This window comes from Zalophus californianus, chromosome 7 (assembly GCF_009762305.2).
Source record: "Zalophus californianus isolate mZalCal1 chromosome 7, mZalCal1.pri.v2, whole genome shotgun sequence".
NCBI lineage: Eukaryota > Metazoa > Chordata > Mammalia > Carnivora > Otariidae > Zalophus > Zalophus californianus.
In genome coordinates, this window is record NC_045601.1 from 82,951,258 (window position 1) to 82,968,879 (window position 17,622).

Genomic DNA, 17,622 nt, shown 5'->3' on the forward strand with positions numbered 1-17,622 from the left:
ACCACTGGTAGGCGGGCGCCTGGGTGGCTCAGTTGGTTAAGTGTCTGCTTTCAGCTCAGGTCATGATCTCAGGGTTCTGGGATTGAGCCCCACATCGGGCTCCCTGCTCCACCGGGGAGCCTGCTTCTCCCTCTCCCTCGGCCCCTCTCCCAGCTCATTCTCTCTCAAATGAATAAATAAAAATCTAAAAAAAGAGAACCACTGGTAGGTTCTAGCAAGTGCAGCCTCAGGCGGTCAACTCTGCTGCACGAACTCCTCCGGAAGGGAAGACAGGCTTCCCTCTTCCATCGCCCACTACGGAAAAGGGCAATGGCCCAATTATCAATGGAGCAGGATTGTCTCTGTGACTCGATCTCCCTTCGGGTTCTCAGAGGAACATGAGCGCCCATGCTTAGATCACCCAGAGGCCTGGAACTCGGGGCTGTGGGCGCCCCTGGGGAGAGGGCTGGGATGGCCAGATCCCTCCCCGCTCTAGGAGCCTGGTGTTCACACACCAATGTTAGAAGTTCTTTGAAAGAACCTCTAAGCCAGAAATACAATTTGTTTGTATTCTAGTAACCTGGAATACAATTTTTAAATCAGAGATGCAAGACCATTTGTAATGAATCCTGGTATATACATACAATGGAATATTTTTCAGCCTTAAAAAGGAGGGAAATTCTGACATGTGTGACGATCTGGATGAACCTTGAGGTTATTATGCTAAGTGAAATACGTCAGTCACAAAAAGAAAAATACTATATGACTCCACCCATATGAGGTGCTTCGAATAGTCAAATTCATAGAGGCAGGAAGGAGAGCGAAGACTGCCCCCCCGCTGAGGAAGAAGAGGACTGGGGAGTTAGTGTTTAGTCACAGAGTTTCAGTTCTGCCAGATGAAAAGAGTTCAGGAGATGGAGACCCGTGACAGAGGCACAACAATGCGAATGTATTTCATACCACTGGCCTGTACCCTCAAAAATAGTTAAGATAGTAAATTCCGCATATATTTTACCACAATTTTAAAAAATGAAAAAAAATATGCAACTATTTGGGAAAGCCAAGGATACCAGTCAAGAGATAGATACCTAGAGAGATAAGGCACCTAGAGAAGTATTACCAAAAAAAAAAAAAAAATGAAAATACAAGCAACGTCTAACTTTCACAAGTTATCTGCCCAAGGGATATTTGTAAGATGATTATTAAATTGGAGCACATTTCCCCACTTGTTCTCTAATGTACCTGAAATATAGCAACTCTGTAATACACACTACTATGAAGAGGCATTACAGCTAAAATAAACTTCTTCCCTCTGAGGGGAGGTCACAGTGCCCTTGGAAGTTAAGGGAGAAAGGATGTTGGGGCAGGAGGCTGGAAGAGGTAGAAAGGATGGTGATTCTTCTCAAGAGAAGAAGCACAGTCCCCAACGCAGCAAAGAACTATCCACATTCCAGGCAGGTATACAAATTCAGTACATGCATAAGCAGCACACATAAAAAATCAGTGCTCTTGGATGCCTGTGTGGCTCAGTCAGTTAAGTGTCTGCCTTCGGCTCAGGTCATGATCCCAGGGTCCTGGGATCGAGTCCCACATCGGGCTCTCTGCTCAGTAGGGAGCCTGCATCTCCCTCTAGCTAATGCTCCCCCAGCCTGTGCTCTCTCTCAAATAAATACATAAAATCTTTTAGGGGTGCCTGGGTGGCTCAGTCGTTAAGCGTCTGCCTGCAGCTCAGGTCATGATCCCAGGGTCCTGGGATCCAGCCCCGCATCGGGCTCCCTGCTCCACAGGAAGCCTGCTTCCCCCTCTCCCACTCCCCCTGCTTGTGTTCCCTCTCTCACTGTGTCTCTCTCTGTCAAATAAATAAATAAAATCTTTTTAAAAAATAAATAAATAAAATAAAAACTTTTAAAAAAAATCAGTGCTCTGACTAAATTTTACTAATTTTAAAAGACTTTAAAAGTTATCATCAAGAGCAGCTTTGCAATTTAATTAAATTAGCATTGTAAAAAAAGTAGGTCTGTGAATATATAGGGAACTTACTATGCTCTACCATTATATGCTACACAATACAAAGATAAAATAAGAACAAAAACTTAGAAATCTTACTAAATCAAAATAATTACTCATTATAAAAAAATCCTGAAAGTGAAAACCAAAACTTGAAGGTCAAAAGCAATGTAACTAACCCAGAAAGGTTAGCATACAGTAAATGACTCACTCACATAAAGGTACATTTTATAGTTGTAGAAATGCCAAGGAACCCACCAAATGTGCTCTACCTAAAGGATCCTTTTTCTGACCTAGCAAAAAGGGTGATTTAAGAATGCCACGCTGATAATCTGCACAGTCACTACAAATCAAAGCTCTGATAAGTGTAATACTAGGATTGTTCCATATTTTTTCTAAAAACAAATGGAATTTCAAACATTCTTCTGAAATAAGTATTTTCTCCTCCCTGAGATTTATACTGAGAATGGTCACTGCCTTAGAAAAACGAAAATATAGTTTACCGTGGTGGACTATTTAAATAATAAATACATTTCCACCATAGTCATTACTCACTGCTGGGGGAAAAAAAAGAGTTTAATAATAACCAATAAACAATCTTTGAATGCTATGCAGGAGTCAAGGAAAGATAAAAACCAGAGACAAAGACTGAGTCTGGGTTTGCTTCCCATAACATTTCTTTGATTATACTGACCCCTGGCGGCCTTTAAAGGACCCTTTTTTTTTTTTTTTTTAATAAAAGTGCTTATTTTCCCTTAGTGTGTGCCTTTACATGATGTCACCTGGAAGGAATCCTTTCATAACGTGTATATATATCAAATAATCACATTGTACACTTTAAATATCCTATCATTTTATTTGTCAAATATACCTCAATAAAATTAGGGGGGAAAAAATCACCAGTAAGTACCCGATCAATATGCTTGTCTTCTAAAAGACGAAGATGCTTTACAGAATGTGGAAAAGGAGAAATTATATTTAGTTCAATACAAAGGATTATCATAGAGCTTTAATACACTCATCTAATAGATACTGACTAATATCCAAGCACAAAACATGTGCTAAGTCACGGAGATACAGATGCAAACAAGCCCCAAAAGACCACAGTCTATTAGGTACCACCAGTTAAAAGTGACATGAATGAACCAAGCACAGAGTGCTCTGGGGATGTCTAGAGGGATCAGGCCATTTTAGATGATGCCTGAAGGGCAAAAGCAAGCATCTAGAATTACAGCAGAAAGAGTGTTCCAGGCAGAGGGAACAGCATGGGGAAAGCTCTGGGATCAGACAGAACTGTGAGTTTAAGAAACTTAAAGCACATAATATGTCTAAAGCAAAGGGTTCAAGGATAAGGGTGGGCACTTAACAAGGCTTTAGATGTGGGCAAAGGCCAAATCTTGTCAACGATTTGAATTTTGTAAGTACCTACATTTCCTTGTCTTTTTTTCCTACCAAAGCAACATGACAGGTCGAGTCCACAAACCACGGCATGAGAAAACCTATAAATCTTCCAACCTATGATCTCACATCTTCCAAAGTCTTTCTCCACTATTCTATCGCCCTCTCTCTTCTGGCACATATTCTGTTCACCACTCACTGAACAAATTAACCTCTTGGAGGCTGCCACCCCACGTGGCCAGCGTGCAGAGGTGCCTCTGAATGGGCCAATAGTGGACACCTGACCCAAAGGGAGCCCGTCCACAGCTTGCCAGCCACCGGTGAAGAGGCTGGATTGTAGGGCTCTGAGATATTGGTTATTTAGCGGAGCCACTGCAACCGGTTCGGATTTAAAGGTTGGCAGAAGAACGAGAGAACGACACAGGCCACAAGAGACGGAGGGAGCCGTGTCCCCACAAGCATCGGCGCTCGTCCTTACAATAAACCCTCTTTATCACACGCTGGTCCCAGTCAGACTGCAGCCTTAGAAGCACCCGCTGGACCTCGCTGACTCAGCACCCTGCGGTCCCTCCGCTGCTGTGCTGCCTTGGGTTTTCTGACACGCTCGAGTTAGTCAGCTCTTAGCCTCTCTTCCTGTCAGCACACGATGGTCTTCGAGGACAGAGATCCCGCGTGTTTACTTCCTTGTATCCACCACTGCCCTATAAGCCCGCACCACATATTCAACAGAGGGACAGATGGGAAGATGGACAGACGGGTGGATAAACAAACGACTGATCCTGGAGAGCTTACAGTGAAATCAAAGGTGGGTACTGAGAATAAACCCCGAACGCCCTCAAACTCGTGCGTACCTCATCTTCAGCTCCCATCCTCCTCCACGCGTGCCAGGAACACCAGACTTCCCCCACGCCCCCAGACCTGTGAGGCTCTCTTGCATTTTCCCCACCTCTACACACAGCTTTCTCTCTCCGAAGTCTCCCAAACATCCACTCTCCTCCTCCTCGGTAAGCACAAATGTCCGGTCCCCTCTGGGCTCGTCACCCGCTAACCCCCGCGCGCCCTCTACATTCTCTTGTTGCCCACGTCTCCCTCCACAGCACCACCTCTCCACAGGCCGACGGCACTCTTCATCTTTACGTGGGTGCTCAAAACACGTGCTGGCGAGGGGGGACGAGTTCTGCTTTCAGGATGTCACCCCAAAATGTGTTAACTAAAGGGGAAAATTTTTCTTTAGTTTTTATTGATGAAGCACTTGGTACTTTTATCTCACTTAAGGTCCTATACTAATGAATGATTATTCCTTCTGATAAAGTGGTTCTCAATGCTGGAGAGAGAGGGTATTTTCCCCTGGGGACACTGACGATGTCTGTAGACACGCGCGTTTGTCACACTCGGAGGGAAGAGAAAGCTGCTCCTGGCATCTAGTGGGCTGAGGGCAGAGATACCGCTAAACATCCTCCCGTGCACCTGACAATGCCCACAGCAAAGAGCTGTTGTCCAAAATGTCAGCAGTGAGAAGCTACTTTAATAGAACTATTTTTAAAAGCTCTTATTCATACATTTATATATTTTTTAATAAATACCAAAGAAAATGGGAAAATACTCAATGAGTCTTCAAGATCACACAGTGATGAGCAGGAGAGAACCTAGGGCAGAGAGAGGAGGGCGTTGTGCACCTGCCCTGTTAGGTCTCAGAGCTACAAAAGTTGGCAGTTGAACAAAGGAAGGAGGTGGAGAAGTTGGAGACAAGGAGGACTGGGGAACAGAAAATGAGTGTGGCTGTTTAAAATCACTGTGGTTTTTATTTTTAATTTTTTATGTAAATTCAATTTAGTTTAGGGCGCCTGGGTGGCTCAGATGGTTAAGCGTCTGCCTTCGGCTCGGGTCAGGATCCCAGGGTCCTGGGATCGAGTCCCGCATCGGGCTCCCTGCTCCCTGGGAGCCTGCTACTCCCTCTGCTTCTCTCTCTCTCTCTCCCCCTCTGTCTCTCATGAAAAAATAAATAAAATCTTTAAAAAAAATTTCAATTTAGTTTACACATGCTGTATTATTAGTTACAGAGGTAGAATTTACTGATTCATCAGCTGCGTATAACACCCAGTGCTCATTATTTCAAGTGCCCTCCTTAATGCCCATCACCCAGTTACCCCACCCCCCCGACCCACCTCCGAAGACCACTGTGTTTTTTAAAACAAAGATAAAGTAGGTTAGTCCAATCTCATCAGGAGTCATTATTCAGAGAGATGAAATCTGCCAAATAATAACTACGTATTCATTGCTTAGTTTTAAAATACTCAACGTATGCACTAAATAAGTAAAATAAACATTAATCAGTTTTACACTAAAAGGCAATGTTTTAACCTTCATACATTGTATTACAGAAAAAAGCAGTAATGACTAAAACTCTAGTATGTTACAATGAAAGATGACCCATTGATAAACACAGTAAATTAAAAATAAACCACTTAAATTGTCTAGATATTCAGATTAACATTTTTCTGTTCACTGAACAAATGACTTTGAAGATATTTCCCCACCTGACCTATTTAAATCATTTTAGCACTCCCCCTAAAAATACGTTCATACTCACATTCACTTGAACTTGAATGGACCAGTCACCCAGTATTGGATGGGACGACAATTGAAAAGTTTTGGAAACAACGCCAAGATCACTTTGTTCTGACAACCATTGTTGGATCAAATTTGACTTGGGGTCCTACAATGAAAACCATACATGTTAACTGTATAAAGACAGCTTTGTACATGTGTATCCTATCTGGTTATGAATGATGCCCTGCAGCACTCCCAGGCACATCCAAAATATGGCAACAGAGATAGTTTTTGGAAAATGTTGGCTATATATTACTAGACAGAAGATAATCAAAATTTCTTCCTTCCTCATATTCTCCATCTTTATTCTGCTCCACCTTTTAATTCTTGGTACCAGATTTCCTTCTACACGGAACACAATGTACACCACCAAACTTGTGTTGTTATTGTTAACTGTAGAGATCACAGGCCTCGTGTATTCAAGGCCCACCACATGTCAAGCACTCTGTCTTATCATTACAACTCACACATCCCTCAATCATTATAATTCTGGGGCGCCTGGGTGGCTCAGTTGGTTGAACGTCTGTCTTCCACTCAGGTCCTGGGATCGAGCCCCAAGTCGGGCTCTCTGCGCAGTGGGGAGTCTCCCTCTCCCTTTCCCTCTGCCTGCCACTCTGCACACTTGTGCTCACTCTCTGTCAAACAAATAAATAAAATCAAAAAATCATTGTAATTCTCCTCCAGGGGAGCAATGTCCTCACATTATAGCAGAAAACTGATTCCTAGAGAGGTTAGGTAAGCGCTCAACTGTAAGTAATATGTGAATCCAGGATTCAAACCCATGTGCCTTTTAATCCAACAAAATGTATCACAGAGATGATCAGCCAAGGGGATGCATGAAAAACATTTCAGTCTTCCTAGACTCTCCCAGACAACGATCCCCTTACGCAGCATTCATCCAAGCCAATCCAGCAGCCATCCCGGATTCCTCTCACATTCCCAGCCCTGTCAACTCCGTCTCTTGAATCTCTCTCTAATTTATCCCCTTCTTTCCATCCTCACATCCAGCCACCACGTCCTGTTTTCTAACCATTACCACCAATCTCCCTCCTCCAGTGTAGCCCCTCCAAGACATCTTCCCCACTGCTGACAGTGTTATCCATCTGAAACACAAATCTCAGACTGAGGCAAAGTGGTCAACATGCTTCGTCCAGTTCCAGACATACAACAGGCAGTGAAGACACCCTGGCTATGATCATTATGCTGGACCACTAGGTGATGCTGGCTTTTGTTTGCCTACAGAATGAGGTCTACACTCCTTTACATGGTGTACGGAACTTAGGAGTCTGACTCCATCTACATTTCTACGCTCATCTTCCTCCAAACATACAGATTTGCTTGCAATTCACCCTTGCATCTAGGCCTCTATAGTTGCTGCATGGAATGCCCTCCCTTCCTGCCAATTGATGCAATGAGGTCCAGTGTCTTGCCTCCTATCCACACCACCAACAGATGAAATGGTCACTTCCTGGAGAGTCCCTAGTACACCTAGAGTTTACCCCCTTTGAGACATATTACTGCGTAAGGTACTCATGGGTGATATATGGGGTTTTTTGTTCCCAACTAGACCGTGAGCTCCTAAGAGCAGGGATCAAATATTTTCCCTTATTCTTATTCTCTATCCTTTGACGAGAGGTAGTGGGTTAGCCCAGTTACTAGAAGCCAGAAGAAACCTCTCTTCCTGAGTGGGGGAGAAGGTGAAAGTCAGAGGTAAGTACAATGCTGAGAACTGAGTAAAGCATAGTCTAGTAAGCCAGAAACTAATTGTTAAAACCAAAGACCAAAAGCAAGTCAAGACTAAGCAGGTCACCATCCTTGGCAAACTCCTGGGATGGGCATTGTAATCAGCCGTCAGTTCTCCTGTGCCTGCCACAGCATGATGCATGGGAGACCCACACATGAGCATTTAAACATGAGTTTAAGCAAAGGAAAAACTACAAATAGCTAATAAATATATGCTGCCTGATAATTAAGGGAATGCAAGTGAAAACAAAAAAAAAATACCATTTTCTTCTGTCCGTCTGACAAAAATAAAAAAATAACAATAATTCCCAGTGTTATATAAACTGTCGGGAAAGGAATGTTCGTACTCTGCTGGTGCATTATTTTGGTGAGGGTTTACATTTCTCCCAGGTGGGGCCATGGCCCTACAAGCAAAGGAAGTCCTAAATGGAGTCTTTGATGACTTTGTACCCCGAGGATCTGGAGGGTTGGGAGTGAATGAGATAATTCACTGGTTCCTCAAGCCTGTCTTAGACCTAGGCCTAACTGTCACCAAAAACAGAGAGAATGTAGAAACACCAGAAGTTTTCACACATCAGGATGTGTGTGGGCCAGGCATGGTGGTGTCACAGCAGAACCCAGCAAGGTCACACACAGGACAGCCAGGTACTATGTGAACAGTGTCCCCAGCACAGCCACCACAGCCACAGGCTGGAGGGGCTGGAAAGGTGGCCCCTTGTGCCCTCTGAGTCACCTTTAGATGGCTCTGGATCTCTGTCAGGTGCCTCAGCTCAGCGCAGTATCAGATGCCTGGGCCAGACCGTCTCCAGCAATAAGCTCCCTGGCTGGAGAATGTGTCCCCAAGGAGAATTTCTGCCACTCGTTAGAGTCCTGGATTATGCACCCAGGGTCTGTCTAGCATGTAGAACTGGAGAAGTCAAATCACTTAAACAAGGCGGCCCCCTCACCTCACCAGGGATGACGTCCTGGTTTTGCCACAGCTCCTCCAGGCCACAATCACAAAGTATCTCCCCAAGGCAACAACACCTCTCCCCAGGTAAGGTCATTCACCTGGACAAAGAGCAACACCTTCTTCAAGAAGGAAGTCAGGGCATAAGCCAGCTGAGCCAGCTGCCAGGCCAGGGTCGAAGAAGCTTATTTCCATAGCATTAGCCCACGTTAGCTGGAGGAAGCCGGAATTAGGGCATGTTTTTACCACTGCCAAAGGGCTCTGAAGGTCCTTGCATCCTGAGAAAGTCAGTTACTGAGGCAGGCAAAATGAGTAACACTCAATAACCAAAAAGAAAAAAAAAAAAAGCAAAAAAAACCCCACTGATCACCCCTGAATATGCTGTGACAATCAATATTTTAGCTACATCCTACAGCCATTCTTTTTCAACTTAGCGATCTGACAAGTTTACACCTTACACTGTGTTCACCACAAGTGTAGCTACCATCTGTCCCGTTCCATCGTTATTGACAGTATCACTGATGGTCTTGACTGGGCCAGATGGGTCCTGAGAATTCAGCCTCCTAGCCATCAGATGCACTTCTCCACCGTATCCTGCAGGTGGTGCTGTACTAGCAAGTACAAATGGATTCAAGTCAGGGGCTCTTCTAAGTTCTACTTTTTTCTGGGAAGTTTTGCCAAGAAACCAACTATTCCACACTGAAAAATAGAGAAAACATCACAGTCTGGCCCAGATGACTGTTTTCAGATGAAGGAGAACAGCAGTGTGGGCATCAAAGCTCCGATCTGGCCGCAAGTTACAGGGAAGGAGGCGGCTGGACCTGAGTTTGTACCCCAGCCTCATTGCCTGGATGCACAGAGCAGAGGATGGCTTCCCGCCCAGTCACCTGTGCCCAAACACTCTGGTTCCAGGTGGATTTCTAACAAGTGTAAACTCCCCTCCCCTGGCCAAGAGGGCCACATCTTGGCCAGGCCACTAGGATGAGAGATTTCTCTGAGTGCTTCTGAGAAAGTCAAATGTGGCAAGCTAAGTTCAAAATTGGAGAGAAGAGCCCAAGAGTACAAATTGAAGGTTTCAGAGGCAGACCCTAAAGCAGCATAGAGAGGCAAAATAATAAAAATGCGCAGACCAGCACAGTTCTAAATGCTTTACTTAAATTATCTCACTTAATCCTCGCAAACTCCTGTAAGGAATTTGTCCAGCATCAGCAGGGTTATTTCTGGATTAATGCCTAAAGCAGGCAATTTATCCAGTGCTGACTTTTATTACTACAGGTAGAACAAGGCCGACTGGATAGAAACAGCCTGAAACAAGAAGATGCTGATTTGAAAGATGGTATGAGTGCAATCCATAAAACCCTGCTTAGAGAGCTACTTGAATTTAGAAATGCTATTCAGTAGGGTGCCTGGGTGGCTCAGTCTGTTAGGTATCTGCCTTCGGCTCAGGTCATGATCTCAGAGTCCTGGGATCGAGCCCCATGTAGGGCTCTCTGCTCAGTGGGGAGCCTGCTTCTCCCTCTCCCTCTGCCTGCTGCTCCACCTGTTTGTGCTCTCTCTTTCAAATAAATAAATAAAATGAAATAAAATGTCTAAAAAAAAAAAGAAATGCTATTCACTATGCCAACCTCCTTTACAGACATTCCAATACATAGCAAAAGCGGAAATTCACAGAGCTGCAATTCTTGGAAATTCAAGAAATATGCATTGAGCGCCATGCTGACCAAGGTTGTATTTATTACAAACACAAATTGGCTTGAAGTTCACTTGATTTTTGTTTGCTTTTTAGTTTAATTTATAACAACAAAGAAGTTAAAAAGAGTAAGAAGATACTGAACTAAAAAAGCCTGAACTTGACTTCCATTCCATGGTATTCATCAGAACCCTTAGGGTAACCAAGAGGGTTCCCAAGACCAGTGACTTTTGGTTGTAATACCAAGATAGTCCCAGGAAAACTGGGATGGGTTGTCACCACCCTATTTCTATGAAGTGATCAAATGTCTCATATTCTCCTTAGCATCAATGTAGAAAAGCAGGTCCAGCTGGATCTCAATTGTCTCCAACTTGGTTCTCACAGGAAAGCATTCAGTCTAACTATGCCGCCTCCAGACCATCAGTGTTGTTGGAGCTGAGGCCAAATGACTCCCTGCCAAAGGAGTCCCATAAACATAAGAGCTAATGTTTAGTGAGCATGTACTATGTGTCAGGCATAATTCTAAATGCTTTCCTTGGATTATCTCACAGAAATCTTTGTGAGATATTATTATTACGCATGTTTTTTTATTTTTTTAAGATTTTATTTATTTATTTGACAGAGAGAGACACAGGAAGAGAGGGAACACAAGCAGGGGAGTGGGAGAGGGAGAAGCAGGCTTCCCGCCGAGCAGGAAGCCCGATGCGGGGCTCGATCCCAGGACCCTGGGATCATGACCTGAGCTGAAGGCAGATGCGTAATGGCTGAGCCACCGAGGTGCCCCTATTATTACGCATTTTAGAAATAAAGAAACTAGGGCTCAGAGAGATGAATTTTCTCCAGGTCACACAACTAGCATCTACTCTCCTTAGGGCAGATGGTGATCCTTTTATAAGTCAAAGCATGTTCTGCCTGTCCTCATAATTCACCAGTGAATTCCCATTTCACTCAGAGTAAAATCCAAGGCCCATATGATGATCAAGAAGACCCTGTATGACCCCTCCTCCAACCCACCTACATCTTACCTCATCTCCTAATATTGTCCCCTCACTCCCTGAGACACTATCAGCCTCTTTTTCTCCAGTGCACCTAGCAAGTTCCCACCTCAGAACCTTTACACAGCTGTTCCCTGTATATGGGCTCATTCCTTAAATTCCTTTAGGTCTCTGCTCAAATAGGACTAGCCTAACAATCCTAGGGAAAATAGCAAACAAATACTTTCTTACACACACACACACACACACACACACACACACACACACACACACAAATTCCTTTATATATATATATTTTTTTTAAGTAGGCTCCTTGCCCAGAGCAGAGCCCAATGCAGGGCTGGAACTCACAACCATGAGATCAAGACCCAGGCTGAGATCAGGAGTCAGATGCTCAACCGACTGAGCCACCCAGGACCCAGGACACATATTTATGTGTTTATTTAGTGTCTGTCTCCACACTATTCACTGAAATATATGCTTGATGTGAGCAGGGGATTTAATCTGTTCTGTTCACTGCCCCGTCCCAGGGCCCTGAACACAGAAGTTCAATAAATCTTGAACAGGTGAATTAATCGATGAAGAAGCAAGGACTGGAGCCCAAGCTGGCCAACTCCAGAGCCTAAGCTCTGAATCCATTGCTCTACCATCTCCCCTCCAAGAGAGAGCGCTCTCGTGTTGGGAGGGAAGGTTACCCATGGTGAATTCTAAAATAACATGAGCAAGACTTCAAAGAGAGCTTTAGTAAGATGACTTGAACTTACTTTATTTCTGTCTGGCACTTACCTTAATTAGAATGTTTAAAGAAGTTTTATAAGGTTTAAAATCTGAGAAGAGTGTAACAATACGAAACTTCACTTCCTGCTTTGGCTTGTATAGAGACTTGTCTGTTTGAATGAAGACAGTCATTCTCTTGGTCTCAAATGATAAGCGCGTACTATTAGAAAATAAAATCTCATCCTGGGCCCGTCCAGTTACATGCAGCTCATAAATCCCGTCTGCACTGTTCAGAGGTAGCTGGAGAAAATAAAGAGATCAGACAAATGACATTCTCATTTTACCTCAAAAGTGTTTTTAATTATAAGTCAGACTAGAACATTTAAATCCATAGTACTATTAAAAGTAATTGCCATGTTGAAAAACTCACCCCTCCTAGGCACCAACATTAAATAATTTGTTTTCCCTTCTAACATCCTGTAGTTTTCTCTCCAGCTAAATTGCAGGGTTCCTGGAATGGAGGGCTCAGCAGCAGTCACCTTGTCATTTCCTATTCCAAGTGCAAGTTCTTCCTCGCGGTTGCCGTGGGTCGGAATATCTAGTATCTCTCAACACTTTTTCCATGTCTCCCTAGTTGAAGCTGTCAACTGGTGAAAAGCACATTTGTGCAAGACTCGTTTCCTTGCTGTACTCTCTGGAGCTCTTTCCTACCGCGCACACGCTTCCTGCACCCTGCACAGCACAGGTCATGGTCCCGGGAAGGATGGGGGCGCGGCTGCTCTCCTGGGGCACTTACTAACAGAATTCCCACCTCCCAGCAGGAACAGACCCGAAGCTGTACTCAGCAGTTTACGTGACCTGTGTCATTTCACCTGATGACAATCCTTCAGGCGGGTACTCTAACACCGTTTTATAAACAAGGAAACTGGGGCTTGGACGAGTTTGGGAAGTCGCTCCAGGTCACGAGCAGAGATGCAAACCCATGATGAGCTATGCTACTCTAACAAAAGCCTCCGTGCAGTGGCTTTGAACATGTCCGACAATTCTCCAACTCTCTGCCCTTCCAAAGGTAGAGCCGCCTTCTCCAGACTTAGGTACTTGCTTCTCAAGAAGAGAATGAAGCTGTGTCATAGAAAGGGTAGCTTCTGCCTGGTTCTCCCTTTCTCTCTGGGATTCTTCTCTCTGGGGGAATCCAACTGCCATGATGAGGACACTCAGGAAGCCTGTAGAGAGGGCGCCTGGGTGGTTCAGTTGGTTAAGCGACTGCCTTCGGCTCAGGTCATGATCCTGGAATCCCAGGATCGAGTCCCGCATCGGGCTCCCTGCTCAGCAGGGAGTCTGCTTCTCCCTCTGACCCTCTTCCCTCTCATGCTCTCTATCTCTCATCCTCTCTCTCTCAAATAAATAAATAAAATCTTTAAAAAAAAAAAAAAGAAAAAGAAGAAGCCTGTGGAGAGGCCCACAAAGGGAGAAACTGAGGCCTCCCACCAACACCCAGCACCAGCTTGATAGCCATGTGAATGAGATACCTTACAGAGGAACCCCAGCCCTGGTGAAGCCTGCAGGTGACTGCAAGGCTAACTGACATCTTTTTTTTTTTTTTAAAGATTTTATATATTTATTTGAGAGAGAGAATGAGAGATAGAGAGCACATGAGAGGGGGGAGGGTCAGAGGGAGAAGCAGACTCCCTGCTGAGCAGGGAGCCCGATGCGGGACTCGATCCCGGGACTCCAGGATCATGACCTGAGCCGAAGGCAGTCGCTTAACCAACTGAGCCACCCAGGCGCCCAAGGCTAACTGACATCTTGACTGTAGCCTTGCAATATCCCAAATCAGAACAACCCAACTCTGCAGTCCCCATATTCCTGACCCACGGAAATTGTGAGAAGCAATAGAAGTTTATTATTGTTCTATGCCAAAGCTTTGGGATGATCAGTCACACAATAGACTAGCATACCTGATTTTCAGTTGGTTTTCGCCTTAATAAACCTGTGGTTCTAAAACTAAATTCTGACTCATTTTTGCAAATAAGTTTTGTCCACAGAAAGCTTGGAGATCTTCCAGTCATAGCAGCTACCTGAAAGCTAGCAAGATGGATAAGAACATAAAGGAAATGTAACAAAGCGCCAATAAAATCGTCAGCAAAAAATATTTAGGGAGGGCACCTGGGTGGCTCAGTGCTTAAGCATCTGCCTTGGGCTCAGGTTATGATCCCAGGATCCTGAGATCGAGCCCCACATCGGGCTCCCTGCTCTGCGGGAAGCCTGCTTCTCCCTCTCCCACTCCCCTTGCTTGTGTTCCCTCTCTCACTGTGTGTCTCTCTCTGTCAAATAAATAAATAAAAATCTTTAAAATATATATATATTTAGGGAGATAAGTACTGATGTCCACAACTTACTTGGAGATACATTTAAAAAATAAGATGAATTAATGGATGGAGAAACAGATAGATGGATAGACATGTGACAGAGCAAATATGGTAAAATGTTAATGGGAGATTCTGAGTGGTGGGTATAAAGTGTTCACTAAGAAACTCCTTCAGGTTTTTGTATATTTGCAAATTTCTTAATAAAAAGTTAGAAAAAAACAATCAGTAGCATCACATTCAAATAACCTCCAGTGTCGAGTTCAGCTTTTCTTCAATAAACATTTATTGAGCACCTTCTAGCTCCAGGTTGTTCTAAGTTCTTGGGAAAAAACATGAACCAAAGATGTGTGCCCTAGTAGGGCTGGGAGTCTAGCCTTGGAACCTGCATTCTTATATTCAATTTTCTCAAATGATACCTCAGCTCTCAGATTCTTTTAAATAGATATTTTAATCCTAAAAGCAGGACACGATCTATGCCAGCATATCATATACTGACATATGGCAAAGATTCATAAATACTTCATGTTTAAAATATGGTATTTGATAGGATTGCTTTTCATGGTTTGGATATAGTTTGATCATTTTTAGGCTCCAGAACAGATAGATTGAAGATTTACAGCAAATTAAAGATGAAGAGGCCCAAAACTAAAGAGGCCCATTAATCACAAGAACGCCAAGGAGTTAAAGGAGATGTAACACAAAATGTGTCCAAAAACATTCTCTCCATGCCCTACTCTGTCCTCCTTCAGAGAGCTGGCACTGCCTCACGAGGAGAGAGCTATCTTTCTGCTCCGTTCAGCTACCCCAAGTAATTTGCTTTCTCAACTGCCCCATTAGAAAACTTGCCTCCCCCTCCTGCATATGTAAGATTTACATAATTCAAGATGCTCAAAGCCTCAGTGTTAATCCCAGGGCTGGAAAGTCAGAGATGACAAGTGAACTTGGTATATCTGTAGACCAGGGGTGACTCTAGAAGCCACGGGGCATCACTATATGCCTTCGGGTGCCCCCGCAGACTCCACATGGTACTACAGCTCCAGAGCCCTAGTAGAGACCGTAGCCTTCCATTGTTGACAGCAGAGGGGCAGAATGAGGAGAATGAAGAAAACACCGTGGATTGGAAGCAATCTCTACAAAAGTCTCTCTCTGTACCAGACCTAGGATGGGTTGTAACCTGCTCCCCACAGTGGAGAGGACCCCAGAAGTAAAAGCTCCTGAATCTCTGCTGATCAATTGCCTTCGGCCTTCTTGGGGTCACAATTACTGAAAGACTTCCCAGGATTGGTAATAAAGAGGTTCCCTCATCAGAGATTTCCAGATCTCTTATACAAGAACCAATTATTTACCCACAGAGATTTGGGATTCCTGTATGTTGAGCCGAGAGCAGATGGCTGGAGAAAGAGACAATTCCCACAGATGACACTGTCTAGCAGAAGGCCAAGAGTCAGGGAGTGTGAAACATCACGGGGCTTTGATCAGCAAAGTATTGACGAGCATCTGAGTTGGGCATGCTCAGGGCGTAAGATTCTCATTATGCAAAGTGTATTCTGTGTATTCATGTGTATACATAAATGCAAATTTTCTGAGGAAATGTTTGCTCTTTGCCCAGGGTATCAAAGGAAGGTATGCTCAAAAAGGTCCTTGTGGGGGCACCTGGGTGGCTCAGTCGGTTAAGCGACTGCCTTCGGCTCAGGTCATGATCCTGGAGTCCCGGGATCGAGTCCCAGATCGGGCTCCCTGCTCAGCGAGGAGCCTGCTTCTCCCTCTAACCCTCCCCCCTTTCATGTACTCTCTCTCTTTCATTCTCACTCTCTCAAAATAAATAAATAAATCTTTTTTTTTTTTTTTAAAAAAGGTCCTTGCAGGGAGGGTGGGGGTAACTGGCTCAGTCAGTGGAGCATGTGACTCTCGATCTTGGGGTTGTAAGTTTGATCCCCGCATTGCACAGAGAGTTTACTTTAAACTAAAAATAAATAAAAATTTTAAAAAGATCCTTGGTGGGTAAGGAACTAATCTGGGTTAACTAAAACCATTTTGCCTTCTCTAAAAGATCAGTTGTCAAGGAAACTGAGACAACACAACAGCATTTATCCTACTCTATTTCATTAATAATGCTAGTTACTAAGAGTAGTGGAGATTTCAAATAACTTTTATTTTTTTTAATTTATTTATTTATTTATTTCAGAGAGAGAGAGAGAATGAGAGATAGAAAGCACGAGAGGGAAGAGGGTCAGAGGGAGAAGCAGACTCCCTGCCGAGCAGGGAGCCCGATGTGGGACTCGATCCCGGAACTCCAGGATCATGACCTGAGCCGAAGGCAGTCGCTTAACCAACTGAGCCACCCAGGCGCCCCTCAAATAACTTTTAAAATACAGTTGAGGAATTTAAGATGTCAGTTTCTATTAAAAATATTTTTTAAATATTAGACATAAAATAAACTTTAAAAACATTTCTAACTTTTTTAAAAGCCACTCCTTCATTTTAAGATGGACTTATTTACAGAGAGAATATAAGAAATTTCTCCTAGCATATTTTGTGCAAAAAATAATCTTTATATTAAGCATCAATTTTTTTATTTATTCTTATTAAAAGCTGCTTGTAGTATATCAAAAGTAGAAACAATGGGCTAATCAGATATTAAAAACACATTTGTTCCAATACAGTAAAACATTCATATTTTACAGCAAAAATTCATGAGAACCTTAAAAAACAATTTAAAATATTACATTTACAAACATCAGAATACAAGTGCACACTCCAAAAGCTGGGTCTATTTTAACTGAAAACTCATAACAATACAGAACTTTATTTTTGCCAAGCATGATCACATTTTCCCAGATACTTTATGACTAAGCCTTTAAATTTCTGTTTTACTAGAAAAGGGATATAGTTCTAAATATAATCTCTAGTAAAGCTCTCAATAGGTTGAGCGTTATATCTACAACAATAGAAATGGCATTAATATTAAAGACAAGTACAGGATGTTGGAGTTCGTATTTCACATAGGTAAGACTTAAAAGAATCATAGCAGCCAAATTCCAGCTTCATGATAGTTTAGACGAGTATAGTTTATAATAAATTGACATTACTGGAACAAGCCCAGGTGCCCTCGTCCCGCCTGATGCCCTCTCTGGTCAGCCTTTCTACACTTCTAGTCTGTGCACC

The 17,622-nt window shown here is 43.5% G+C and overlaps 1 protein-coding gene across 3 annotated transcripts in view; it reads right to left on the reverse strand.

Annotated features, from left to right (window-relative positions):
- CD109 (CD109 molecule) overlaps nucleotides 1–17,622 on the reverse strand; it is a 128,172-nt gene that overhangs the window by 85,690 nt on the left and 24,860 nt on the right. For all 3 annotated transcript variants that reach the window (XR_003521615.2, XM_027603213.2, XM_027603211.2), the window contains exons 4-5: nucleotides 12,158–12,388; nucleotides 5,975–6,100 (exon numbers count right to left, since the gene is read on the reverse strand). Coding sequence is in view for 2 of the 3 variants with exons in the window: in XM_027603213.2 (XP_027459014.1) it covers nucleotides 5,975–6,100; nucleotides 12,158–12,388 (357 nt within the window). In the remaining variant the exon portion in view is untranslated. The remainder of the gene's footprint in view (nucleotides 1–5,974; nucleotides 6,101–12,157; nucleotides 12,389–17,622) is intronic.